This window comes from Pelodiscus sinensis, chromosome 15, assembly GCF_052426305.1.
Source record: "Pelodiscus sinensis isolate ZL-2025 chromosome 15, ASM5242630v1, whole genome shotgun sequence".
NCBI lineage: Eukaryota > Metazoa > Chordata > Testudines > Trionychidae > Pelodiscus > Pelodiscus sinensis.
Genome location: NC_143066.1, coordinates 31,049,539 through 31,076,526, shown reverse-complemented (window position 1 = coordinate 31,076,526; position 26,988 = coordinate 31,049,539). Strand labels below are relative to the sequence as shown.

The 26,988-nt window shown below is 41.8% G+C and overlaps 1 protein-coding gene across 6 annotated transcripts in view; it reads left to right on the top strand.

Annotated features, from left to right (window-relative positions):
- The window catches only part of IQCE (IQ motif containing E), a 58,765-nt gene that overhangs the window by 14,970 nt on the left and 16,807 nt on the right, over positions 1-26,988 (top strand). For 4 of the 6 annotated variants that reach the window (XM_075899607.2, XM_006112884.4, XM_075899610.2 and 1 more), the window contains 11 exons: positions 4,125-4,195; positions 4,422-4,494; positions 7,207-7,256; positions 13,914-14,077; positions 15,241-15,296; positions 15,673-15,881; positions 17,307-17,411; positions 18,357-18,459; positions 21,422-21,445; positions 25,135-25,191; positions 26,282-26,412. In XM_075899607.2, the coding sequence (XP_075755722.2) occupies positions 4,125-4,195; positions 4,422-4,494; positions 7,207-7,256; positions 13,914-14,077; positions 15,241-15,296; positions 15,673-15,881; positions 17,307-17,411; positions 18,357-18,459; positions 21,422-21,445; positions 25,135-25,191; positions 26,282-26,412 (1,043 nt within the window). The remainder of the gene's footprint in view (positions 1-4,124; positions 4,196-4,421; positions 4,495-7,206; positions 7,257-13,913; positions 14,078-15,240; positions 15,297-15,672; positions 15,882-17,306; positions 17,412-18,356; positions 18,460-21,421; positions 21,446-25,134; positions 25,192-26,281; positions 26,413-26,988) is intronic. The other 2 variants (XM_006112885.4, XM_006112886.4) reach the window with 2 other exon arrangements.

Below are 26,988 nucleotides of genomic sequence, written 5' to 3'. Positions count from 1 at the left end.
TCTCCCCTAAAATGCATTTGAAAAATTAAGTGAGTTGTTAAAAAAAATGTAGCAACACTATCTCAAAAGAAATATTGCAGACAAAGATGATGGATTTGGGAAGGAAATGGAGCAAATTCAGGTCAACTCTTACCGAAGATGTCTCAAATGACACTATTGAGAATAGTGACGATTGTGATGAAACTGCTCTCGAAAAATGTAAATCCTGCAAAAACTGCCTGCCATGTTGTTACCATGTTTTGGCCAAGTTTAATTTGCACATGCTGGCATATAGGCACGTCTTTCTAGCGTACAAATATGTCTTAACCTTGTCTGCAGTACAAATATGTCTTAACCTTGTCTGCAACCCAGGTATCCTGTGAGAGGTCTTTTTCAAAATTGAAGTATATTCTGAACAAATTGCGAAATTGTCTTACACAGTCACATCTTGAATCCTTCATGTTAATGTCGTGCGAGAAGGACCTGCTGTATATAAATAATGAGGATGTTATGAATGACTTAGTGTTGAAGAGTAAATTTTAAAAATATTCTTTGATGTGAAAAAGTGGGCCGTTCTCAACCCATTTCCCGGACCTATTTTGATTGCCAGTCCACCCCTGGGAATTACACCAAACTGAATGATTTTGTTGCAGACATTCTAAGAGGCAACAGTATGTAGCATTGATATCCGAAGGTCACACAATTTCAAGAACAGCATTACAGGCCGCCTTAGACCCCGATGACAAGGCTGCACATTCCACAGCAACATCAGTAGTAATGAGAAGGGCCTCGCAGTTTAGCTCCACTCCGTTCCCCAGGGAGATTCAAGCTACAGTAGATGATCTGCCCTTCAACAGCCAGAAGCTGTTTGCTGCCAACACTAATGAAACTCTTCACTCCATGAAGGACTTCAGAGTAGCACTGTGATCTCTTGGGATCCACAACCACGCTCCTAGAAGAAGGCAATATAGGTATTAGCCTTATCTGAGACCTTGATACCCCGCGGCCATATACATAGCATAACAATAGACAAGATCACCAGCAGCAGAACAGAGGCAGAAACCAATTACATTGCCCTTCTTCTACTAATTCTCAATAGTCCAGCAGCCCAACAAGCAAATGTGATCAGGTTGAGGGTCTGGAGAGCCTCTCACCTATTCCAACGCTTTCAATGCAAGCAATTCTCTTCCATCGTCGATTGTTGCCTTTCCTCAACAACTGGCAATGTATGACCTCCGATAGATGGATCCTGCAGATAATTGAAAAAGGCTATCTTATCCCTTTTGTGTCCATACCCCTTCTCCACCCCGCTTCCCTGTCCCTCTTCAGGGACCACTCTAAGGGTATGTCTAGACTACATGGCTCTATCGCCAGAGTCATGTAGATTAGTTTACTAGACATACCCAAACGAAGCGTCGATTTAAATAATCACCACTTCATTTAAATTAAAATGGCTGCCACGCTGAGCCGATCAGCTGTTTGTCGGCTCAGTGCGCTAGTCTGGACGCTCTGCGGTCGACATCAAAGGCTTTTGTCGACCGTCCCGTTGTGTCTTGTGGGATGAGCCTCCTTCCACCCACCAGAACCCTCCATCTCCATGATGACAGGTGCATCTTGTACAGGATGGGGCACCCATCTGCACCATCATACTTGCCAGGGCCTGTGGTCCAGCACTGACAAGAATCTGCACATAAACATCCTCAAACTGTGGGCAGTCAGGAACGCATGTGCCAAATTCCTCCCATTTTTCGCCAACAGACACATCAGACTGTACATAGACAATGTTGCAGCAATGTTTTACATAAATTGTCAGGGCGGAGCCCGATCTTGAGCACTCTGCACAAAGGCCATAGCACTTTGGAACTGGTGCCTGAAATACAACCCAATTATCACCTCAGTGCATCTTCCAGGCATCCTGAATACAATGGCATATTCACTCAGCAGAGCCTTTCCAGTCGAGCACGAGTGGCAAATGAACCCGCACATATTGGCGGACATCTTCCACCGACAGGGTCACCCTACCATAGATCATCTCCATGACACCAAGAGAAAAGCTGTGGCATCCAAAAAAAGCGGGGCAACCACAGCATGCATTGCGAGAGCTTTGCTGTCTCTCGAAGAGGTAGGCAAGCAAGCAGCAGAAGCAGAGAAACGGCTGTCCAGAGGGGTCCCTTTAAGCACGCAAGGCTCCGGCACCAGCACTCAGAAGCTACTAGTGACCTAAAGCCCTGGCTGAAGTGGTTCCGGGTTGCCTTTTATGTGAGAGAGCGTCCAATCAGTCTGGATGCTCTCTTTTGAAAAAGCAGATCGCTTTTGTGTGTGGACACTCCCTTTCCAAAGACATTTTTTCAGAATATCTCTTCTGAAAAAAACCTTCTTTCGAAAGAAGCTTTCAGACTAGACATAGCCTCAGTCTTCTCTTTTTCTAGACTAAACAAACCCAGTTCTTTCATTTTTCCCTATTGGTCATGTTTTCTAGATCTTTAATAATTTTTGTGGCTCTTCAATGGACTCTTTCCAATTTGTCCACATCCTTCCTGAAATGTTGTGTCCAGAACTGCACATAGTATTCTTCAGTTGAGGCCTAATCAGCGTGGAGTAGAACACAAGAAGTAATTCTTGTATCTTGCTTGCAACACTCTTGGTAATTCATTCCGGAATGATGTTTGGGTTTTTTGCAACAGTGTCACACTGTTAACTCGTATTTAGGTTGTGGTCTGCTAGGATTCGTACATCCCTTTCTGCAGTACTCCTTTCAAGGCAGTCCTTTCCCATTTTGTATGTGTGCAACTGATTGTTCCTTTCTAAGTGCAGTACTTTGTATTTGTCCTTATTTAATTTCATCCTGTTTACCTCAGATTTCTTCTGTTTGTCCAGATCATTTTGAATTATAATCCTATCCTCGAAAGCATTTGCTACTCCTTCCAGCTTGGTATCATCCGGAAACTTTATAAGTGCACTCTTTATTCAGTTATCTAAATCATTGATGAAGATATTGAACAGAACCAACACTGATCCTTGTGAAAGTCCACTCATGAACTTCCAGCATGACTGTGAACCATTTGGTAATTACTTTCTGGAAATGGTTCAGGGGCGGGGGACTGGACTCGATGACCTCTCGAGGTCCCTACCAGTCCTAGTATTCTATGATTCTGTGATTCTATGTGAGACTGGTCCAGAAGCCTAGTTATGTGAGACTGGACCAGTCTAGTTATTACCACACCTACCAGTACCCCTATCTATTTATTGTCAGATAAAAGATCAGTAATAAAGGCCTAGAATTAGCAGCAATTCAAAGAGCCTTTCCTCATCTTCAGGATCAATGTTTTGTATGAATGCATCCACTCATTCATAGCCCTGAATTTAGCAAGGTTGATGTACATTTTCACTCTCCCATCAATTTTCCCACACTCCCAAACAAAGAATGGATGGGATTTTCAAGGGTTATGGTTTTGTTGAGTTATTGCATGAAATTGAATGAAGAAAAGTGCACAGTACTACACTTAGGGAGTGAAATTCAAATGCACAACCTCAAAATGGAAAGTAAATAGCCAGGCTGTAGTACTGCAGAAAAGAACCTGGTGGTTATAGGGGATCACAAATTGAAGATGAGCCAACAATGTGATGCAGTTTCCAAAAAGATAAGTAATCTGAAGCAAAGGAGAATTAGCTTAGATATTGGGAAACAATTCCTACTATAAAGATAGTTGAGAACTAGTATATATTACCAAGGGAGGTTATGGAATTCACCTCATTGGATGTTTTTAAGAACAGATAAGACGAACAGGTGTCAGGGATGGTCAAGGCATGTTTGATCCTGCCTCAGCACAGGAGGATGGACCAGTTGACATCTTGAGGTCCTTTCTAACCCTACATTTCTGACTTTATGTGTATGTATTAGTAGTGTTTTGCACACAGCTCTTAATGTAGTTATATATATTGTACCTTGATGTTTGTTATGCAGTAGGTTTAACTTGCTCTCTCTAAGGTTAGCATTAACGCTTATAGTTTGTTTTGTCCAGTTATGTATTAGGCTAGATATTTCCAATTAGATTCAGAAAGATGAAGCGGGATTCCTGGGAAACAGGCAGGAGATTCTGAGATTTTTCTGGAACTAAAGAGCTGTGTTTGTTTCTTTTGGGTAGGTAATCAATGGACTGAAGCAAAAGATTCTCAAGCTGGAACAGCAATGCAAAGAGAAAGACAACACTATCAAGTATGGCTCTTTGGAGGGGCAAGGAAATATATTGGAAAAGATGGGGAAGGAATTGGACATCCATTTTCTTCTCAAGCTAGAGTCTCTGACTCCTTGAGAAAGATAAATTAAGCCATAACCACAAGTGACTCTTGCTACATACTTCCCAGATATTTTAAACCATTATGGTTCATTCCTTCTTTTTCCCAGGTGTCCTGAAGTTACTGTCATATTCTTCCATTTTCAGCAAATTCCAGACAGATGTGAAGACCACTAATTTGGAAGAGATGAGGATTGCTATGGAGACCTACTATGAGGAGGTATATCTGGTGAAGCCCTGGCTGGTGTAAACAGGAAGGAGAGGTTCAGTTATTCAACAGTTTTATGCTTGTTTCTGCACCTGTCTGTGTGTGAATGTCAAATATGTATATATTAAGCACCAATTACATGTACTTGTACAGGGCATCCCCACTGTAAGTCGCCCTAGCATACATCCGTTCTGCACTAAAGTCGTTGATGCTGTAGGAACTGATGCGTTGTAGGTCCTCCCATTCCCCACTCTTAAGTCATGCCAAAAAACAAAAAACAAAAACCAATTTGTGCAAATGGAAGTCAGCTGTAGGAAAAAAATTTCCTGCTTTAAGTTGTTTTGCTATACGTTCCAAAAATCTTGGACTTATAGCAAAAGGCTTGCTGTAAAAAAGGAAAAACCTTTTTTTAATTAAACAAGAAAAGTAATGAAACTAATGGCTATGTCTACACTGGCCAGTCTTGCGCAAGAACATATGCAAATGAGGCACGGCGATGAATATCGCCACGCCTCATTTGCATACTTACTGAGCTGCCATTTTGCGCAAAAAAACCCTCTTGCACAAGAGGAAAGGCAAAGGCACAGAATGAGCTCAAACTAGCTACCGGAATAAAGGGAAACAAGAAGACTTTTTATAAATACATTAGAAACAAGAGAAAGACCAAGGAGACGGTAGGCCCACTGGTCAGTGAGGCTGGAGAAACAGTAACAGGAAACTTGGAAATGGCAGAGATGCTCAATGACTTCTTTGTTTCGGTCTTCACCGAGAAGTCTGAAGGAACGGCTAACATAGTGAATGCTAGTGGGAAGGGGGTAATTTTAGAAGGTAAAATAAAAAAGAACAAGTTAAAAATCACTTAGAAAAGTTAGATGCCTGCAAGTCACCAGGGCCTGATGAAATGCATCCTAGAATACTCAAGGAGCTGATAGCTAGAGGCTCAGTTACCTCCTATATCATCTTTGGAAAATCATGGGAGACAGGAGAGATTCCAGAGGACTGGAAAAGGGCAAATATAGGGCCCATCTATAAAAAGGGAAATAAGAACAACCCAGGAAACTACAGACCAGTTAGTTTAACTTCTGTGCCAGGGAAGATAATGGAGCAAGTAATTAAGGAAATCGTCTGTAAACACGTGGAAGGTGGCAAGGTGATAGGGAACAGCCAGCATAGATTTGTAAAGAACAAATCGTGTCAAACCAATCTGATAGCTTTCTTTAATAGGATAATGAGTCTTGTGGATAAGGGAGAAGCGGTGGATGTGGTATACCTAGACTTTAGTAAGGCGTTTGATACGGTCTCGCATGATATTCTTATCAATAAACTAGGTAATACAACTTAGATTGGGCTACTATAAGGTGGGTGCATAACTGGCTGGATAACCGTACTCAGAGAGTTGTTATTAATGGTTCACAATCCTGCTGAAAAGGCATAACAAGTGGGGTTCCGCAGGGATCTGTTTTGGGACCCGCTCTGTTCAATATCTTCATCAACGATTTAGATATTGGTATAGAAAGTACGCTTATTAAGTTTGCAGATGATACCAAGCTGGGAGGGGTTGTGACTAATCTGCAGGATAGGGTCATAATTCAAAATGACCTGGACAAATTGGAGAAATGGTCTGAGGTAAACAGGATGAAGTTTAATAAAGACAAATGCAAAGTGCTCCACTTAGGAAGGAACAATCAGTTTCATACATACAGAATGGGAAGCGACTGTCTGGGGAGGAGTATGGCAGAAAGGGATCTAGGGGTTATAGTGGACCACAAGTTGAATATGAGTCAGCAGTATGATGCCGTTGCAAAGAAAGCAAACATGATTCTAGGATGCATTAACAGGTATATTGTGAGCAAGACACGAGAAGGCATTCTTCCGCTCTACTCTGCTCTGGTTAGGCCTCAGGTGGAGTATTGTGTTCAGTTCTGGGCACCGCATTTCATGATAGCAGTTTTCAGATATCTAAAAGTGTGTCATAAGGAGGAGGGAGAAAACTTGTTCATCTTGGCCTCTGAGGATAGAACAAGAAGCAATGGGCTTAAACTGCAGCAAGGGAGGTTTAGGTTGGACATTAGGAAAAAGTTCCTAACTGTCAGAGTGGTCAAACACTGGAATAAATTGCTCAGGGAGGTTGTGGAATCCCCATCTCTGGAGATATTTAAGAGTAGGTTAGATAAATGTCTATTAGGGTTGGTCTAGACAGTATTCGGTCCTGCCATGAGGGCAGGGAACTGGACTCGATGACCTCTTGAGGTCCCTTCCAGGCCTAGTATTTTATGATTAAGAGCTGTTCTGCCTGAAAATAAGTGGCAGAACAGCTGTTGCGCAAGAGGGGATTTTTGCGCAAGAAGGAGCAATGCAGACTGCACCTTCTTGTGCAAAAGCCCCTTGCGCAAAATGGCAACTCGTTAGGTAGCTCATTAGATATGCAATGAGGCATGGCGATATTCATTGCTGCACCGCATTTGCATATGTTCTTGCGCAAGACTGGCCAGTGTAGACGTAGCCATACAGTATTCAGTGTTGAGCACAGCATCTATATTGATGCCCATAAGTCTATATACTCTTTATTTTTGGCTATGGCATTATAATTTGTGTTAATGCCAAAAGGATCTAACTTTTATTTTCACCATGTAGAAGGTTAGTATTCTGAGTTTTCCAACAGCTAAATCTTTTTGGTGCCAGCTATGTGTGCCCATTAATTCAGTCTGTCTTTTTATATTTCAGATTCATCGTCTCCAAACCCTGCTGGCAAAATCTGAGGATCTGGGGAAAAAGTATGTTTATTTCTTTTGGGACGTGAGCATGTTTTATATGTTTTGAGTATATAATGTGTATACTAAAATAACTGATGGAAAACAATTGCATGTAAATTGTTGTTTGTGTCATAATTTAGCTACTGCTGGATTTGCTTTTCCACGCTCCCTCTGTTGGCTTCACAGTGCACGTCACACCCCTGTTGCTTCGACAGTAGAGCTATCACTCTGAATTGATGGGCTTTTAATGAGGAAAACAAAAGCCATCTATCTCAATTAGAGTTTTAAATTCACATTCTGTATCACCAAAATTGGATCCCCCTGAAGAGACACTAAATCAAAAGAATATTCTCACTGTCAAACAAAATAAAGAAATACATGTTTAATTAACCAGGAAACCAAATATTAACGGTGTTTGAAAACCAGGCAAAAGATTTTAAAGCAGAGTAATTGAAAGCTCCTAAAAGAATTTCTAGCATTTATTCCTCATAAAAGAAAATCCATTTCATTGCCCTGAAAAATTGAACCACTTCTACTAGCAGCAATACATATGTAGAAATTGTTGGATAATTGATTCTTGCACATTTAAGTCTCTTATGTAGACCGCTCTAGACTGTATGCTACAAAGTGCTTTTGGTGTGAAAATAATTCTATAGCACAGAGCCTGCAGTCTGACTGACACTGAATAATGATAGCAGTTAGGCGGTGTCAAGATGTTGTAGAAATGGGACATAGTCAGAGCAGTGTCTCTTTGGGATATGTTTAGTTGTATGATTGTTGTTCACCTAGTCAACCCCCCAAGTTTGCTTTGCTTTAGCTGAATCAAAGCTAGCTCAAGTAATAATAGCTGTGCAGCCGCAGCAGCCTGAGCACAAGCTAGCATGGGCATGAGCATGGACTAGCCCATACCTGGGCAAAATACCCTTCACTGGCCAGATCTGGGCTTCCAAGCTGCCAGATCTGGCCCACAGACACAGTGGGGAACCTCAGGCAGACTCCCTGCCTGCCCCCCATGTGCTGCTGAGAGAAGCTGCTGTGGGGCTGTTTGAACAGCTGTGAGTCTGGGGAAGGGAAGAGATGCTTCGTGCACTGCTCCTGCCCCAGCACAATCCCATTGTCCGGTTTCCTCCCTGCTCCTCTCAGGCCCCTAGCTCTTCAAAGACCACATGGCCCCTGCAGCCAGTGCAGGAGTGGGGCACGCAGGTAGTCTGCTTGAGGTGCCTCTGGCACCCCAACTCTCTGTCCTCCATCCCACATAACCTAAACCCTCTACCTCCAGATCCTGCACCTGAATCCCCTGCCCCATATCACAACGCAAACCCCTGCACTCCCTCCTGTTCCCAAGTCCCCTGCCCCAAGTCATAACCCCCTCCTGCCTTAGGTTTCAGCCCAAATCCCTCCACCCCCTCCTGCAGCTGCAAACCTCCACCCCCTCCCAAGGTTACAAACCTCCTAGACCCTACGCTTTCTCCATTAATATGGAAGAGTGTGGTCCTTGACCATTTTCCAAATTCTTGAAGTGGCCCTCCACATGAAAAATTATTACCCATCCCTGAACTAGCCACTCAAGTATATATCCAGAATCCTGGACATGGGTGTACTCCAGAAGCTTCTGCAGATACACTGCTACTGTTACTCAAGCTAGCTTTGATCTAGGACAGGTACCCAGATCAAAGATAGCTCACATATTCCTACATGATCTACAGTCACATCTAATTGCAATGTAGACATACCCTTAGGCCAGTTTACTAATGCTTGTCCCTGATGGACCAAGGATCAAGAGGAGATGAAGGCTGGGCAAAACATGCTGTACTGAGTCTAAAAACATAAAGGCAAGTATAAAAGATTAATATACAGCGTGGTAGAGAATTATTAATAATAAATATTACAGCATTAAAATTAGACATTGATCTGAACCATAGTTCTGGGCCAAGTATTTGAGGAAAATTCAGATCCAAATCCCAACTTTGCAGGCCAGGCACATCTCTAATTACAATAAATAAAAATACCAATATGATACACCTGCCCTGTAAACTAAGAATCAATAGAACTGAATTATAATCATGTAATCATCAGGATTATAATAGGCGGGTTATAAAAATAGGATTAGAGTAGTGTGCTGTTGTAGGTCATGCTTGAGGTTAATTGCTAAATGGTGTGGAGGAAACCTGCATAATGACTGCTTCCACTTTATCTAAATATAGATAGCCCTGTTAATCTCATTAAAAATTAAAAGGAAAAAATCAAGACAGCAAACTAACTTGTAAGTGGAGGATGTGAGCACATCATACCCTCCTGGCCACTACCCAAAAGGATGTGTTTCTCCAACATGGCATATTAGGAGAAGTATGAAGGAGATATTCTGAAGGAATCTGTATTCTCAGAACAGTTCTAATCTGTAAATTAAAAATTGTCCAGATGACATCCTAGGAGATTATAGACATGATGATAACGATTATGAGCAATGACGAAAGCTACCATGAAGATGACAGAGAAAGGTCTGTACAGTAGGATGAAGACAGGAATTTTATGGAGCTCAAGGTTGCTTTCAAGTATGTAGTGTAAAATGTAATTTAATCTTACCATAAACGTAAGTAACATTAGAGTAAAATTACATTTAGAAAGCAAAGTTAGTGTCTGAGTATGGAAGGTTGAGTTAATCTGACCACCTGAATCATGAAGGCTGAGTAGTGGTTAGACAGGAAGGATAATGTTCTGCTGAAAATGATATCTCAATATTTCAGAGTCTGTTTGTGTTTTCTTGTATGAAACACAATGGGCCATTTTAATTCCTGACATGAGTGTATTAAAATCAATGCAATTCCACCAGATTGTGTATGGATACTACTGTATGGCTATATCTACACTACAGAGTTTTAAAGCTCTGCCATGTCCAAGGAACATGCTTTTCTGAAAAATTGTTGGAAAAGCAGACATGTTTTTTCGGCATCCCTGTAAACCTCATTCTACGTGGAAGAAGACATGCTACGAAAGAGGTTTTTTTCCTGACATTTGGCCCCATGTAAACAGACCGAATGTCAGAAAAGCCTCTTTTGGAAGAAAAGCCGGAAAAGATACGCAAATTGTGGTTTGCAATTTGTGTATCTTTTTCCGACTTTTCCCTGAAGTGTAGACATAGCCCATGTTCCTTCTATTCTCCTGTTCTGTCATTTGTGGTTGATTAAAAACTGGAATTTAATTTGTCACTATTAAAAATATTTCATTTTTTTTTGGCTCAGGCATGCAATGAGTTAATGAAGTAGGCTTTCCATGCTGAAGGATATGAAATTCAGTTCAAGTTATAGGTGAAAATGAGTCATCAGAACTCCTTTTAGTCCTCATTTATGCACGGCCCCAGAAACAATGGTCAGGACAGTCTTTGCCAACTGCATGACTGGCAGCCTTTACTCACAAGGCCAAGAGCTGGAATAGCAAATGATGCGGAAGGTCAGAACTATGTTGCAAGGTGCCTGCCTAGATTGTTCAGTGTCAACTTAGCATGCTTAGTCTCTCCTTTCCTGATTCTTAATTTTCTTGCCTTTTAGAACTATACAATGTAAATCTTTAAAGTACATTTTGGCTCTCTTGAGCAGGGTGCATAAAAAGGACTGGGCAGTTTTCATTTCTCTAGAAATAAGTATATCGCTCCAGCATCAAAGGGTGTGGTTTCCTTCTGTTGACAAAGTTAAAAAACCTTCAGCTCCTCAGTATGGTTCACTCCACAAAATCTGGCACTCTGTGATTGTTTAACTAGACAGCTGCTTGAAATAATGGGCATTTATTGATGCAGGTACCATTTCTTTCATCTTCCCATTTTTCTCTCTGGGACAGTTTTATTAAAAAAAAAAAAAAACCTTGCTTGTTTGGTTGGTTGTTTTAACTTTGTTTCCCATAGTAGACCCCTTAAGAGCGAGTTGTCCCCAGCTTTTCATACTGTATGCCTTATCCATGACGGTCTTCCCTTCTCCAGTAGGCTGCCATAGTGACTGTGTTCCAGTGCACAGAGAGATGTGGCATCTTCACAAACTGTTTTATCTGTTGGCCATTGTGACTGGCATTTGGTCATGACAGGGCTTGGTCAATTCATTAAGCCTCTCATCATTGTTTGAGAAGTTGCTTTGTAACCTGGGTCTCCTCTATAGCAGTGCAGAGTAGCTGTTCCACATCATCAGAAATTCTGTAGTGGGAACAAACTTTACAACCATTTCTAATGGCAGTTGAGTTACCCACAGTACTTACAGTAGAATAATCAAGTTCTGGAAGTTTTGAACGCATTGTAGTCTCTGACTTGTTTGTTTCCTGATGTTTCCACCACACTGCTGTTGTCTTCATGCCCTGTCTGTTTCTCATCTAGTGTTGATTTCAGTGTTTCTTTATAAGTGGAGAGAGAAGCTTAGCAGAGGACTTCCTTTAGAGGAAAAAGAGCATCTGTTAACTGAATGCTGCACCATAACATGTCTGAAAATATAGCTTCTTACTTAGAAATTTCTTGTAATGCATTTGCTCCTTCCCAAATGCATCCTTCTCTCTCCTAGTCTTACCCATCACAAAGATAGCCTCCCCAATTATCACCTCTAATATCATTAGCTCACAGACATTTACCTCCCCCCCCATCCTCCTTCTGTTCTGAAATTTGATTTGTCCTTTTCATATGTGTTCATTTTTTTGATCGTATCCTTTTGTATATATGGTTGTGCCAATTTTCTTCCACTATTTGATCTGAGGAAGTGGGTCTGGCCCACGAAAGCTCATCACCTAATAAACCATCTTGTTAGTCTTTAAAGTGCTACATAGTCCTGTTTTTTGTTTCAGCTACACTAGACTAACACAGCTACATTTCTATCACTATTCTAAATCCAGTCTGCTGGTTTATTGCATGTGGAGGGGTTTCTCATTTATTTGTAACTAGCAAAAGTACTGGGTGTCGTCCGGGGAAAATATAGTAAAAGGTATGATGAATGAAGTACATAGCATATTTTCTTGGGAATACTTTTCTCTTATATATTATTTTAAGAAATTAACATAGCTAGTGATGTTCTTACAAAACACAGTTACATTTATCTCATTTCTTGATGATAAAAGGTGTGGTGAATGAATTACGTAAAGTACATTAACATAACATTTTATTGGAAATACTTGTTCTGCTATCATAGGGAAAGGATCTGGTAGTTGCTGTTTGTGACATGCTTAACAGAAGAGTCCAGCAAATGCCTATGATCAGGCGCTACTAAAAGCAAATTAATGGCCCAGTTGGGGTTCTGGGAGAACCGATTTTGAGATATAACCAATCCAGTTATTTAAGTGAGGAAATCAGTAGTATCTGTGGAAAATTTTGTGTTTCTACAATCAGGTGCTACTAAAAGCTAATTATCAATGGGCCCAATGGGGCAACCGATTTCGAGATATAACCAATCCAATAATTTAAGTTTGGAAATCAGTAGTATCCGTGCAAAACTTGGTGTTTCTAGCTCTTGCCGTTTCAGAGATCTTTTGGGACAGACAAACAAACAAACAAGCTTTCAGAAATATAAGATTAGAAGATTTACCTGGCGTTGCTTGGGTGTGTAACTCAAGAAATGGTTGGTTGGGTTTTGTGGGGAAATAAAAGGAAAATGCACATGTGTTATGTAAATTATTTTAATTTTCAAAAAGGAGGGCACAACCTGGCCCCTTGAAGAGCTGTGGGTGAGGCAGGAGGAGAGAGGAAAGGGACTCCCTAGGCCCCATGAGGAGCCCTAGTGTTGTGGGAATCCTCAGGCCTGTGAAGAGGTGTTCAGAGGGATGAAGGAAATCCCCATGTGGGTGAAGTGGCAGCGGGGAGAGAGGGAAATCTCTAGGTCCCATAGGAGCTTCACAGCAGGAATCTCTGTGCACCTATGTGGAGCAGTGGGGAAGGGAAGGAGTGTGCAGGCCCACATAGGTGGAGGGGCAGATCCTGTATCATGGGGTGAGGTAATGAAGCTGCTGGGGATAAGGGTAGAAGGTAGCCTGGCCAGCAACATACAGAGCTCCATCCCCAGCCTGTCAGTCTCGTGCTGGTGTTGCTGTCCCCAGTGCTCACTCTTCAGTATCCCATCCTTGCATGCCACCCCCACTAGTGAGTGTGAGGATTGTGTCCCTCCTCTCTCTGCACCTCCTTTTCTGTGTTGTGAAAAACAACCCCATTCCTGCAACTTCCCATGGTCCCAGCACAACCAAACCTTGACCTCCCTTTAAGTTAGGGTAATAGGAAACAGCCTTCTGAATTTGGTGGCCCTAGCTGTTACCGTTTAAGAGGAGTTCTTGCACAAACAGATGTACAGACAGACATTTCATTTCTAAAATACCGATTGATAGATTATTAACTCTTTGGCTATGTCTAGACTACATCCCTTTTTCAAAAGAGGGATGTAAATTAGACAGATTGAAATTTGAATTTCCTGTGTTTCATTTGTATAATGCCGTCCGTGCGTTCGAAAGAGCCACGTCTAGACAGCGGTTTCACTTTTGAAATACCTGTTTTCGAAAATGTGCTGCCTCCATTATGCAAATGAAACACAGGAAATTCAAATCCTGGCTTCATTTGCAATTTCGATCTGTCTAATCTGAGCTCTTTCGAAAGAGGGATGTAGTTTAGCCATGCCCTTTGTGCTGTGGTTAAGTCTAAACCCCTGCTTTTGTCTACTTTTCCAAGCACAGATCTCCTTCAGAGAGCAGAGAATCCCAAAAACAGTTAAAGGTGCTGAATGCTGCTGTCCTGCGATTATCCAAGAACATCAAGGAGCTTCGGGATGAAAATAAAAGCCTGAAAGCAGATCTAGACCGAGTGCTGAGCAATTCCCCTGGTTCTAGCAAAACAAAATGTATGTGTTGAAAGGTTAAGGGTAGGGAACTAGGCTTCAGGTGCACAGAAAGGAGGTGGGAGACAGGTACCGTTCATAGACTACAAGGCAATATGGATAGATCTCATAGAAGCATTGAAAATGTGTTACGTGAAAATGGGCTACAATTACTCTGTAATCATTATTCCAGGAGCATCAAACTGAGTGGACTAAATTACAGTTAGACTATGTGGGCCAGGAGTCACTAGCAAGAGCAAATTTGTGTGTCTGCAGCTGGCAAAATCACACTGGAAGACATTTACATTCTGTTTTGAAAAAGAAAATGCCTTCATGAAACTGTTCTTGTACTGGTCACTAGGGCTTGCTCTAGTCTATACTATACGTATGTTGGTATGACTACATTGCTCAGGGGTGTGGATTTTCCACTTCCGAGGGACACAATTATATCAACCTCGCCCCAGTATAGACAGTGCTATGTTGACACAAGGGCTTCTCCCCCAATATAGCTTTGGAGGTGGAATACCTGTACCAATGAGAGAAGCTCTCCTGTTGCCATGGATGGATTCACTTGCTACAGCTACCTTAATTTACCCCTCTATGTATTCCTGCCACCACCAGTTCAGTCCCCCAGGCTGTCAGTTTTCTCTCTTTTCCTTACCTACAGCCCCATCCCCCACTGCCTTTGGGGAGTCTTCCTCATTCTTTTTTCCCTCTCTTTCGTTGTCCCTCTGGTGTCGTTCTCTGAAAGGGCAGTGAGCTATGTGGCAGCAGGAATCAGGGAAGAGGAGCACTCTGGGTGTGGTAGTGGGGAACCCCATCAGGCACCCAAGCAAGCTTCCTTTTTTCTAGGGATTTGTGTTCCCTCCTCAATTCCTGTTGCTCCAGCTCCCTTCCAGTTTCCAGAGAGAGCCTAGAGGAACAAGACATTCCCCATAAAGCCCTGTTTTCCATCGTTCAGAATTATCTTGTGCTGGTTAAAATGGTCTAATTTAAACTTTGAAATGGTTTGAGTCAGATGTCAAATGTTTATAGATGGTTCTGTCTTTTAAGGCAGCTTCTCAAAAGCTGATTTTTAGTTTTTTACAATGAGGTGGGCCTTCTGAATGGACGCAAGCTTCCTTTTTTCTAGGGATTTGTGTCTCACCAATACAACTTCTTGTTTAAAACCTTGTTACCTTCTTCAGATTACAATGAGTGGAGCAGACAGAGGCTGGTGAGACGGATTTCAGAGCTGGAAAAAGTGAGTGACAGAAGTAATATATTCTGTCTTATCATTGGTAGAACAGAAAACATAAAGTCATTGATCTGTGTTCATGGTGCCTTATCCTTCTAAATATCAACTTGTTGCATTCTCTCTCATACATATGAACAGGTATTTACTGTTCCCTTTTTTGCTGTGTCATACTTACCTTTTATTGCTGCAGTTTTAAGATTAATCTCCCTTTTATCCTGCTTTCCTTTCATCTTTCCTACCCTGGGTCAGATCCTCAGTGGTGCAAATCAGTACGGCTCCATTGACGTCTGTTTATGCCAGATGAGGATCTGTTTCCTTCGATGCACCCATATCTTCAGAGACAGAAAGAGAAAATTTTCATTTTTTTCTCTTCAACCTTTAGGAAGTGCATGAGATAGAGAATAGCAGATTGCAGTCATCAGCTAATGGCACATCACCATTGCTTGGTCTGCCACCTTCAGCTTCTGTACAGCAGGAACAACCATCCACTCAAGAAAGTGACCCCCTTGAAGAATGTGAGCGCCTCCGAGGACTGGTGAAGAAACTGAAGGGTGATAGGAGTGCACTGCAAGATCATCTGGCCAGTAAATAGTAAGTGTGACTATAGTCTGGGATGTAGTACAGTCTCTGTGATTTTTTTTTTTTAAATAAATATGAAGTGTATCGTGAAAGGAGCTATGTGAAAAGTTTCTCACATTTTAAATCTGCAACATTTGATATTTGTGAGGGGTTAGGGGACAGATTGTCTAGATTTTCAAAAAAGGGTTAAAAATCACTCTTTGTCATGTCCGTTTTTTAAAAGGTTTCTCTTAAGGAATGGCACAGTTGACCATCAACAAATGGAAACTTCTGCAGGTTTCCGAAGAATTTTAAAGGCTGATGAAATTTTTGGCAAGATAACATCTGAAGAATGCTAAAATGTCATAATTACTTCCTTAAATCATTTTGCAACAGAACTTTTGACCTAATCCATCATTTTCTCCTCTGAAATATTCCTCTTGTTTTCTGTTACATTCTGGCATTCGCCCTCCAACTGGGCTGCTGAATTGCTTTGTGTTTCGTCAGTGCATAGAGTGACAGCTTACTCTAACTAGGAGCTGAGATGTGTGCACAGAGTAGCCTTGTATTTTAATATGATCCTTCAGTGCAAAAGTACACAGGGACATAGACCTTATCAATACCTATACTGTTATAAAAGAAGAGGCGTCCATCATGCCGTCTGCCACAGAGAACATTTGAGAAGACTTGAGAAGTTTCTAGGGGGAGGCAGGCAGGCCCTTCAGCCCCACCTACAGTCCCACCCACTCTGCTGAGGCCTCGCCCTCACCACAGGGAGTGGAGAAGTGCACACGCATGTGTGCCCTGGCATCCCCAAAGCAGCAGGGCAGAAGGAGGCCCCCACGGTCCAAGCCAGCCCAAGCCTCCCCGGTCCTTGGAGCAGCAGGGAGGCAGGAGACCATTTGCGCACACCCCACCACCAGCAGGGGGAGGGGAAAAGAGCGCACATGCACCCCAGCATCTCCAGAGCAGTGGGGAGAGAAGAGGCCACATGGCCTGAGCCTCCCCAGCCCTGGGAGCAGCAGGGAGGGAGGAGGCCCCACGGCTGGAGCTGGCCCAAGACTTCCCAGCCCCGGAATCAACAGGGAGGGAGGAGGCCATGTGGCTCCAGCCTCCCCGTCTCCGGAGCAGCATGAAGGGAGGCAGCTGCGTGACCCAAGCTTCCCCATCCCCAGGAACAGTGGGGAGGGAGGAGGCCATGTGTACATCTACCGTCACAACGGGATGGGTAATGCTAGTATCAATAATATGCAAGAAGCCCTTTTTCATCTAAACCATGTATACCATAGAATATGGTATTATAAGCATAAATATGTACTATTTACAATATAAAATTACTGATTAAACAGATTTTATTCAACATTAGTTGAAATGTAATTGTCAAATAATTCCTCTAATACATTGAAATGCAAATTATATAAACACTGCCTTAGCGATTAGTTCACTATTCTCATACAGTTCAGAGGTGAAGCAATTACAGCAAGCGAAGACTGAATTGGAGAGGGAGCTGCAAAAGTGGCAGAAGATGGAGAAAGAAAAGTGTGAAAAAGAGGAGGCTTTGAGGTATAGATATTTTCCAATTTTGAAAAGGACTGATAAAGTTGATTATGACACAGTTCTCATACTAAGTGGTTCAAAATATGCAGTGTGTCATATGAATTGTGAGAAACAAAAAGTAAATGAGGTATCTGGGCTGACTGTTTTGGCTAAATGATGGTAATCTTGGAATAAGTTTTGGGGAATGGAGATTTGAAGCAGAGTGTGAAATGACATCTCTGTGTTCTGGGGGTAAGGCGGACTGAGGAGCCTGTTGGAAAAGCTGAAATGTAGGATTAAAATAAACCATGCCTGGTGTGTTCGGCTGGATGACCTTTTCTTGTCCTTCTCATTGCTTCGGAGAAGAGAGGATGTGGATCATTACCACTTCCACCCTGACTCATAACAGCATGGTTTCCCGTCCACTGGAGGAGTTACTTATAACCAAGCAGTGATCATTAGAGACAATCATGGCAAAAAATGTGTTTCTGTTACCTCGATCAGAAACTAGCATCAAGCCAAAGTAAAACACACAGTTTTGCCACAGTCTTGTATCTGCTGGTCACTGAATTATTGGGTCAGGTCCGGTGGCATTAGTAATAGCTTCAAAAGTATCACTGTGATCTTGAGCTTCACGGGGTAGCCAAGTTAGTCTGTACAGGATAAACTTAAAAAACATCAAATAGTCTGGTAGCACTTTAAAGGTTAACAAAATATGTAGATGGTATCATGAGCTTTCGTGGGCACAGCCCACTTCTTCAGATATTGGCTGTGCCCACTATAGCTCCTGATATTATCTACATGTTTTGTTAGTCTTTAAAGTGCGACCAGACTATTTACTGTGATCTTGGTCACTGTTTTTAACTTACCACTGTGATGTCTCTCTTTGTCTCACTCTGGAGACATGCATTGTGTGCTCCTGTACAGCAGAAAAGTTCTGACTACAAATAATTTGTACGCTCCTGGCTATAGGGAGGAAATCCAGAGCCTTACACAAAAAGTGAGAGAACTGGAGGCAGAACTATACGAAGACAAGAAACAAACTGTAGATGATATCATGGAAATGCCAAACAAGGTATAACTTCATTCTTTCTTGCACCCCACTTTCTGGCCCGCCAAGCGGGTGGATCCAGCCTGCGGAGGCCCTGCTGCACCCCCCGCCCACTCCAGGCCAAGTATTTTGCCCCTGCCCTGTGAGCAGAGAGGGCAAGGGAGCGTGGGAAGTGTCCTCCCATGCCAAGGGCCTGGGCACCTAGGTGGAACATGGGGTGGTGGCAAAGATACTCCCTCACCCCCAGACAAATCATTGTCTAAGGGTGGGGAACCTGGAAATACTGTGGCCCCGCCCCTTCCTCTTGATGTCCCACCCCTTCCTGTGTGACCCAGGGTCACTTCAAAAATTTGTGCAGTGTCCCCCAGCAAAAAATTATTGCCCACCCCTCTCGTGGATTGCAATAGTGGTTGTTCTCTGTTTTGTTGCATAATTGCAATGCTAGCAATTTGGCAAGAGTTTGATGTCTTAGCAACATGTGAACTACAGCAGTGGGGTCTTTGTAGAGTTGACAGAATGGAGTTAGCCTGGCCAATAAGTTAATTAGGTGGACATAGTCAACTCATCTAGTAACGGTTGACTAATCTCTTTGGGGCAGTTTCTGTTAAAGTGTACACACAAGCTGTCTGGTCTAGGCATTTTGCCTGGTTGTAGCTTTCTAGTAGCTTCTTGGGTTCCTCCCCTTATGAGATTCCCCCACCCCCCTGCCCAATATTTTTGCCTCCTACAAGTATAGTGTTTTAAGATTTACAGTGTGTGAGAAATGCTTCAATATTTTCCTATAAGTAATTGTATGAGATTGAAAGACAGTCTTAAAAATTAAGACTCAATTTATGTCATGATATGGGGATACACATGTTTTGGGTCAGCCATGTGATTTGCCTGAGACAGAGTGCAGAATTGTACTCTTGTAATCAGAAGTAGGAAGCTCTTTAGTTTTGTCATTACTTTTTCATTGCTTTCCAAGTTGCTGATTTGTTAAAGGTATAAAGAGGAACAAGATTCTGTTCATTTACACTCGACTCCTATTGTTGGTGTTTCAGGGTGGCCATCCCATTAGTAAGTGGAAACAAATGAGTATTGGACCAATTGGGATATCCTTACACTTGCAAAACTCCAGTGGAAATTAGTGCAAGTTTTGCCTGTAAAAGGATTGCAAGATCATGTCATTTGTACTTGTTCTCAAGATAAGATATTAGTATTACAAATTGCCATTTTTTAACAAGATAGTAACTGCCATTGTGGGAATGGAAAATTCCATCGACTAGTCAATTAACCGCATTTTAACATCCTTAACAGAAACAAGTTGAAATTCTTACAAATGGACAGGCTTTTGCTTGTTTGTTTTTAATATCCTGATGCCTCACCTTCATTTCAGGGTACTGAATAGCCTGCTGATGAGCATCAGGAATCAGAGCACTGATACAATCAGAACCAAATGTCTGAGTTTCCTGCTTCACCTGGATATTTCTCCTTTTTTTGGGGCCTTTTTATTAAGGATTAATCCTTCTGATTAAGGATAGTTCTTTTTCATTTCTGTCATTCTATCTGCTGGAGACTGTGCTAACATTATAACAGTGAATGTGAATTTTGCTAGAATCAGGCCTGACTTGACTGAACTAAAGGAAAAGGTGTCGGTAGTAGCCATGACTAGGAGAAAGAAGTACTGTGTACTAGAGCTGGTAAAAAAAAAATCCACTTTTTTTTTCGTGTGACAGGTCTGTTTTCTGTGGAAAATTTTGATAGTTTTGTCAAAAAAAAAGGACACCCAGAAACTGATTTTTAATTCAGCCATTTTTAAAATTTTGATTCTAAAATGCTGCTGCACTGTTTGTTGGGAACTGTAATTAAGGTACCTCATGTTCCCATCCTCCTCCAGAATGGGTTCTCTAGCTTGAGTCCTCCCATGACTAATCACAGACAGGTGAGTCTTCCAGAATATGGCTTCCCTCACCAAAAGGTTTCTCATGGGAGATTTACTCTGATCAGGGATCTCCCATGGAAGAGAAAGCAAGTATGAAAACCCAAACTACAACTCCCATGGGCACCCTGGTGGCATTTAAGAATTTTAGTATATAAAATGTTGATTTTTTTTCACTGAAAATTTGAATTTTTCAATGGGTAACTTTTTTTTTTTTAATTTTGATCAACATTTTTCTCAGAGAGTATAATTTCCAGCAAACTCTGAGTACCATAAGTGAGGTAAATCAGAAATGCAAGACATTACAGATTTTTGGAACTTGTATTTTAGTGCCAGAGTTGAAAGCCCAGTGCTCAGATGTTGAGGACAGGGAAAGAAGTGGAATTAAGAAATTCTTTCCATATCATAACCATTTAGGGCCCAAATATGAGAACCTGACTTTTAGAATATGTGAGAGAACCACCAAAATAAATGATGCAATTAAAAATAAGGAAGGTGCATGAAATAAAAGAGTATTACATTCTTTTGAAAGGTAATGTAAAAACTTTTGGTGAAATCTCTTCCATGACTTACTGTTTCAGAGATCATTAATTTGCAAAAATAAAGGGTATGGCCCATCCAGGTTCATGTAGGATAATACTTAGATATATGTGGAGCTCAAAGCATGATATGGTAGTTTTGAGGGATGATTCTGCATTCCTTAAATCATCAGAGGAAACCGGGAAATTTCTTTAGCCTGAGCTTCATCCAACTAGGATAAGTTGAACAAACTAAAAGCATGTTTTATATTACCTTTTGTTTTATGAACAAACGAAGTAAGTTATGCTTTTCTGTGTCCATGATTTCAGGGGTTAGAGATAGGGGAACATAAAAAAAATCCACTACCAAGCTAACAAACAATCTCCAAAAAATCCAGTTAAAGAAAGCTGCCCACGGATAGAAAAAAATGAGCTTTTCAGTTGTTTTGAAATGCCTTTTTAGTAGCTGTAAGAAAATATGAGACCTTTTGTGTAATAAAAGCCATATATCCTTATGATGTTTATTTAGAAATTTTCTCCATTTCAGAAAGAAGAAATGGCTCTGGATCAGGTAAGTGTGTATTGTACCAATAAATGACAATTCATGTTCACTTTATAATAAAGTATAAACAAGCAGCTATATAATTTTAAAGAGATTATTATTATTATTACGAGCTTCAGTATTCTAGCAGAAGCACTAGTGATTTGCTGGAAATAATAGTTCAGTAACAATTTATCTTTTGACATTCTGTTTTCAGTTGTTCATGATTTACTTAAACTTTCTCCTTTGGGGTTCACATTTTCTATGTGTTCTCTGTCAAAAGATGTATCTTTTTGGAAAACAGGAGCAAAAATGGTTCTGGCATTTCTGAGTATATGGAGCTGCAGATGATATGGAGAAAAGTTTTCCCAGTATAATAACTAATTCTTGCAACCTTTCTATGAAGAGCCCTATCTTCAAAAAGGCTAGATCTAGACATTTGACATGGAAACAGCCCTCATTAAGAAGTGCTCTTTATAGCCATTTAACTGGAACAATCATTTGACCAAATTATAACCCTTTGATACCTGTATATGTGTTATATTTTTCACAAGATTTTTCATTAAACTCATAAAGTTGACCTCTAAGAGAGGTTGTGCTGTGAGCATTACTAATTTAGGCCCTGAAGCCACCTCAAGGACAATGAGTATACCCAGGTGCCTACATGGAGCCCTGTTAAATCACTGGGTCTCCATGTGACTAAGGAGGAGTTCTTTCACGATTCTTGATTCAGGATGGAAGCCTTAGTTGCATAGTGAAATGTATACTAAGAGTGTACATGGGCTTCTCAGAAGGTCTTGGATCTGCCCCAGCAAACTAGGTAGGATCACCCCAAGTTTTGTAAGTTTCTCTGAAAACTCCTAAGCTGCATTGGGGAAGATCTCTCTCTCTTGTAGACTGTCTTGTTTGGTAGGACATGGCATTCTTATGGAATTTGCACCTGCTGTTGCCCGTGTCTTACAGCACATAAAACTCTGAAGAGTGAATTGCTTTTTCAATTTTTACAGTCTTTTTCTTTAAAAAACAAAACAAAAAACAACCTAGGATCTTTTATACTAAAATCTTTAAGAGACTTCTAGGGTTGCATAGTTAAACAGGTTGGGAAAAGCCACACTTAAGTTTGCATGCACAGCTTCAACTCTGCCACATGCATATATGCATTATAATTAGAGCTGGAAATGCACTTTATTTCTTTATTGGAAAATTTTATCTGGCAAAAAATATAAAATTTAAATATTTTGATTCCAAAATGCTGCAATGGTACCTCCCGGGAGCTTACATTTGGGTGTCTCATGTTCCCATTCTCCTTTATTGCTGGGCTTCCTGTTAGACTACATCTAATATGATGTACCACAGTCACCCTCCTGGTGAGGGAAGGCGGTTGTATCACTCAAATCCCTGGGTAAGGTGCATCATGGGAGATGTAGTTCAGGTAGGGAGCCCAGCTCATAAAGGTCACTGAGGGGTCATCTAGACTACGCAAAAGTGTCAAAAGGAGTTATGCAAATTCTGCGGGAATTTGCATATCTTCTTCCGATCTCACTTTCGAAAGCAGAGCTTTGAAATGAAAGTAATCAAGACGCTTTTTTTCGGCAACTTCCCCCCCTTTTTTTAAAAGCCGCTTTTCCTCAAAAAATGAGGTTTACATGGCTTTTTGAAAAAGGGAAGGGGGTTGCCAAAAAATGCATCTTGATTACTTTCACTTTCGAAGCTTTGCTTTCGAAAGTGAGATCAGAAGAAGATATGCAAATTCTCACAGAATTTGCATATCCTCTTTCGACACTTTAGCATAGTCTAGATGAGCCCTGAGGGTTGGTAGAAACTGAAATAAAGCTCTCATGAGGCAACATGGCTGAATGGCTGAATCAAAATACAGTAATTTGTTTTACAGTTACTTAAACTTTTTTGACCAAAAAAATCAAAATTTTTCCACAGAGAGCAGACATTTCTTATAACAGTATTTTATTGAAAACTCAAATGTTTAGACAGAATTGATAGAACATGTATGACCAAGTAGGTTTCCAATGTTCCAAGTTGTGCTGGGAATCTTCTAGAATTGGGCTTATTCTCCTGGAGGCTCCTGGAGACAAACCAGAATATAAGCCACTAAAAGTCTGGGATGAGCAGGGCAAAGGCAGGCTTCCTGCCTGCCTTGTTCCTGCACCACTCCTGGAAGTCGCTGGCACATCCCTCCCTGCAGCCCATAGGTAAGAGAGACAGGTCTCCGCACACTGGCCACAACCTGAGCAATGACTTCACAGCTCCCATTGCAGGCAGGGACAGCGTGTGGAGCCACCTGGCCTCCCCATCCTCTTCCTAGGGCCTATGGGGACATGCTGGCACAGGTCTTAGGGAAGGCAGGGAGCCTGTCTTAGCCCCACTGCTTCACTGACCAAAACTCAAAGCTACCCAAGGTAATACCACTCGGCGGGAACCCACATCCTGGCCTCTTCCTGAATCCCAACCCACTTCCCTAACCTTGGGCCCCATTTTGCACCCAAACTTCCTCCCCGAACCCATACCCCCTCCTGCATCACAACCCCCTACCCCAGCCCCGAGCCCTTCCCACACCAAACTCCCACCCAGAGCCTGTGCTCCCTTCTGCATCTCCTGCCTCAGGCCTGAGGCCCCTCATACCCATCCTCCCTTTTAGATCCCATCTCTCTCACCCCCTTTCACTTCTGCCCCAGCCCTGAACCTCCTGCTGCACCCAAACTCCCTCCCAGAGCCCATGCTGCCTCCTGGATCCTAGTCGCTTGCCCTAGGCTCAGCTCAGACCCCCCTCCCAGACTCCAAACCCTCAGCCCGACCCCAGAGTCCACATCCCAACCTCCTGCCCCATTCCAGTAAAAGTGGGTGAGGATGGAGGAGAGTGAGCGAGAGGGGATAGAATGAGCTGGAGCAGGGCCTTAGTAAAGGAGTAGGGCAGGGTCTCAGGGCAAGCGTGGGACAAGAGTATTAAGGTTTGTGTGATTAGACAGTTGGCAGTCTAATGACCACCCCTCAGTGTGACAAAGTTCTTCATTGCATGGTTGTATAGTATTTCTCAACTAGCACAATATAATATCATATGCATTTTCTTCTTTAAAGTCCATTTTTAGTAGGTTAGTAGAGAGAAGGATGAGACGTGCCAAAGCTCTTTCCATGCTCTTATAATGTGAAACTATATTTAACATCTATCAGAATGGTGTTTTTAAAATTTCACTTTACACTCTAAATATTCTAGTTCAGAATTAAAATCCCTTAGCAGAGAGAAAGAACATTTGTTTAATGTATTCACCAGAACATTTGCCAGACTCCTCTTGATTTCTGATATTATCAAGCAGCAAAGCCTGCTAGGTAGCTGAGATCTAGGATGGGAGTATGACTGCATTGCTGTATCTAAGAAATATGGGCCAATGTTGGCAGCTTGAATTTAATTGCATTTGACAGGCTCCATAATGTGCAGATTCCCAGGTTAAATTTACTGTAGAGTTGTGTGTCTGTGCAGTTCTTTTATCATTTATAGGTTGAAACCCTTTTGGATTGCAGACAAGCACATGTGAGGTGGTTAAGGATGCCTCTTGATTAGAGGGGAAATGCCTGCACATCAAACAGTTGTCACTGCACAGGGAAAATAGTTTTCTCCTGTAATGCCTTTTTCCCCTCTGGACACTACTTTAATTTGTAGCTGCCATCTTTCAAGAGAGTTAATACCCATTTATCTCTCTCCCTGCTAGGCGGCTGTTGTGATTCAGGCAGCGTTCAGGGGACATTTAGCTCGGCAGGAATTGTTAGTGAGTAACACACTCAATCGAAAATCTCCCACCATGCATAGCCTTGGAAATAAGTTTGGGGGAAGTGGGGACATATACACAAGGTACTTCTTTATTTTCCCATTATTTACAGTGCAAAGTTGCAGGCTTTGAAGTCTTGCACATTTAATTCTGTAACTCATCCAGTGGGCTTTTGTTTTAATACTTTGACCTATGGTGTCATTTTTAAATTCCAAAAAGAGGTCCAGCCCATTTGCTGGCTTTTCTTTTTACCATCTACTTCATAGTCCTCTTCAGAAATAAAGCCATAGCATGTCGATGCAGTAGACTGCAACCTTGGTCCCAAGCTGCTTGATTTCTGTATCTGATTCTGCCAACAGTTAAGAATAAAGAACTATATTGCTAGTGTGCTACCTTTTCAAAAGCTGTCTTCACCCAGGCACACATGGAGTTGTAGCATTAGGCAAACATTACTCATCATTCTTTAGAAACAAGAAGGTGAAAGTGATGGTTAGCATGGAGTTTGGTGTCCAGCAAGCTCTGTTAAGATTTCCAGTGTATTTTTTAAATCATGTCACACTTACTCCTGATTGCCAGGCTCTGAATATAAAAAGACTTCCTGACTGATTACTCATTTTAGATGCTGTAAATGTACTGGTTTCCTAAGTAACCATTTAGATGTAGGGAAGTGTTAAACAAATGAAGAATTCTGTAGCCAGATCCTCCCTCTCACTACATATTATAATATTTAAGCTTCACTTCAGCTCAATTTGACAGCACTGACAACTTCTGCTGTATACAGACAGACCCATCTTGGAGGCTGCCTTAAGTCTCTTAGGTTGAGGGGGTGTCCCACCCACAATACTGCTGAAATAATGTAACGTTCATTTCAGCTGCCTACCCTTTAGCACATACGATGACAGATTGTCATTGGATCAGTAGAAGCCTAGGAAAACCCCACAGGCCTGCAAGCCAAAAAAAAGTAAATGCTTTCTCACTACCAGGTGACACCACGTTCATGATCAAAAATAAAAATGTTAGAAGTGCAGTTATTTTGGCAAGGAATTTATTAAAAAGCTGATTTTTTTCCCTTCGGTCCTTTATATTACAGGGCCCCAACATATCTGATGGGTCCAGCTCTTTGAGCTTGTTTTCTGACTTCAAGGAGGAAGATGAGATTGTAACATTCATCCAGTCAGTTTTCAGGGCTCACTTAGCACGTAAAAAGTGTCCTGAGGAAAGGTAAGTGAGGAACAGATGTCTCCACCAAGACACAGCATTGTTACTTATTTAAATGGTTATATTGATGTAAAATTGTAGTAGAAGCTCCAAGGCAGCAAAAAAAAAAATAAAAAAACAACACACACTTAGGTATGTTTCTGTGGCTGTGTCTAGACTACATCCCTCTTTCGACAGAGGGATGTAAATTAGACACTTTGAAATTGCAAATGAAGCGGGGATTTAAATATCCTATGCTTCATTTGCATAATCGCTTAACGGTGATCTTTCGAAAAAGCACCATTTCGAAAATAAAACCAAGGTCTAGACGGAATTCTGTCTTTCGAAAAAGCCTGCCATTTTCAACAGAATTGCATCTAGACTGCGGTTTTACTTTCAAAATGGTGCTTTTTCGAAAGAGCGCCATTATGCGATTATGCAAATGAACAGGGCTCGACAAATACACTCACCCTCTTGCCTGTGGTGAGTAGATTTTATCAGCTGGCGAGTGCAGGGGTGGACTGGCCCGGTGGGCCGTTGTGATGGGCTGGCGGAAGCCTGCACTACGAGCAGCGCGGCCCCATCCTATCCGTCGGCCAG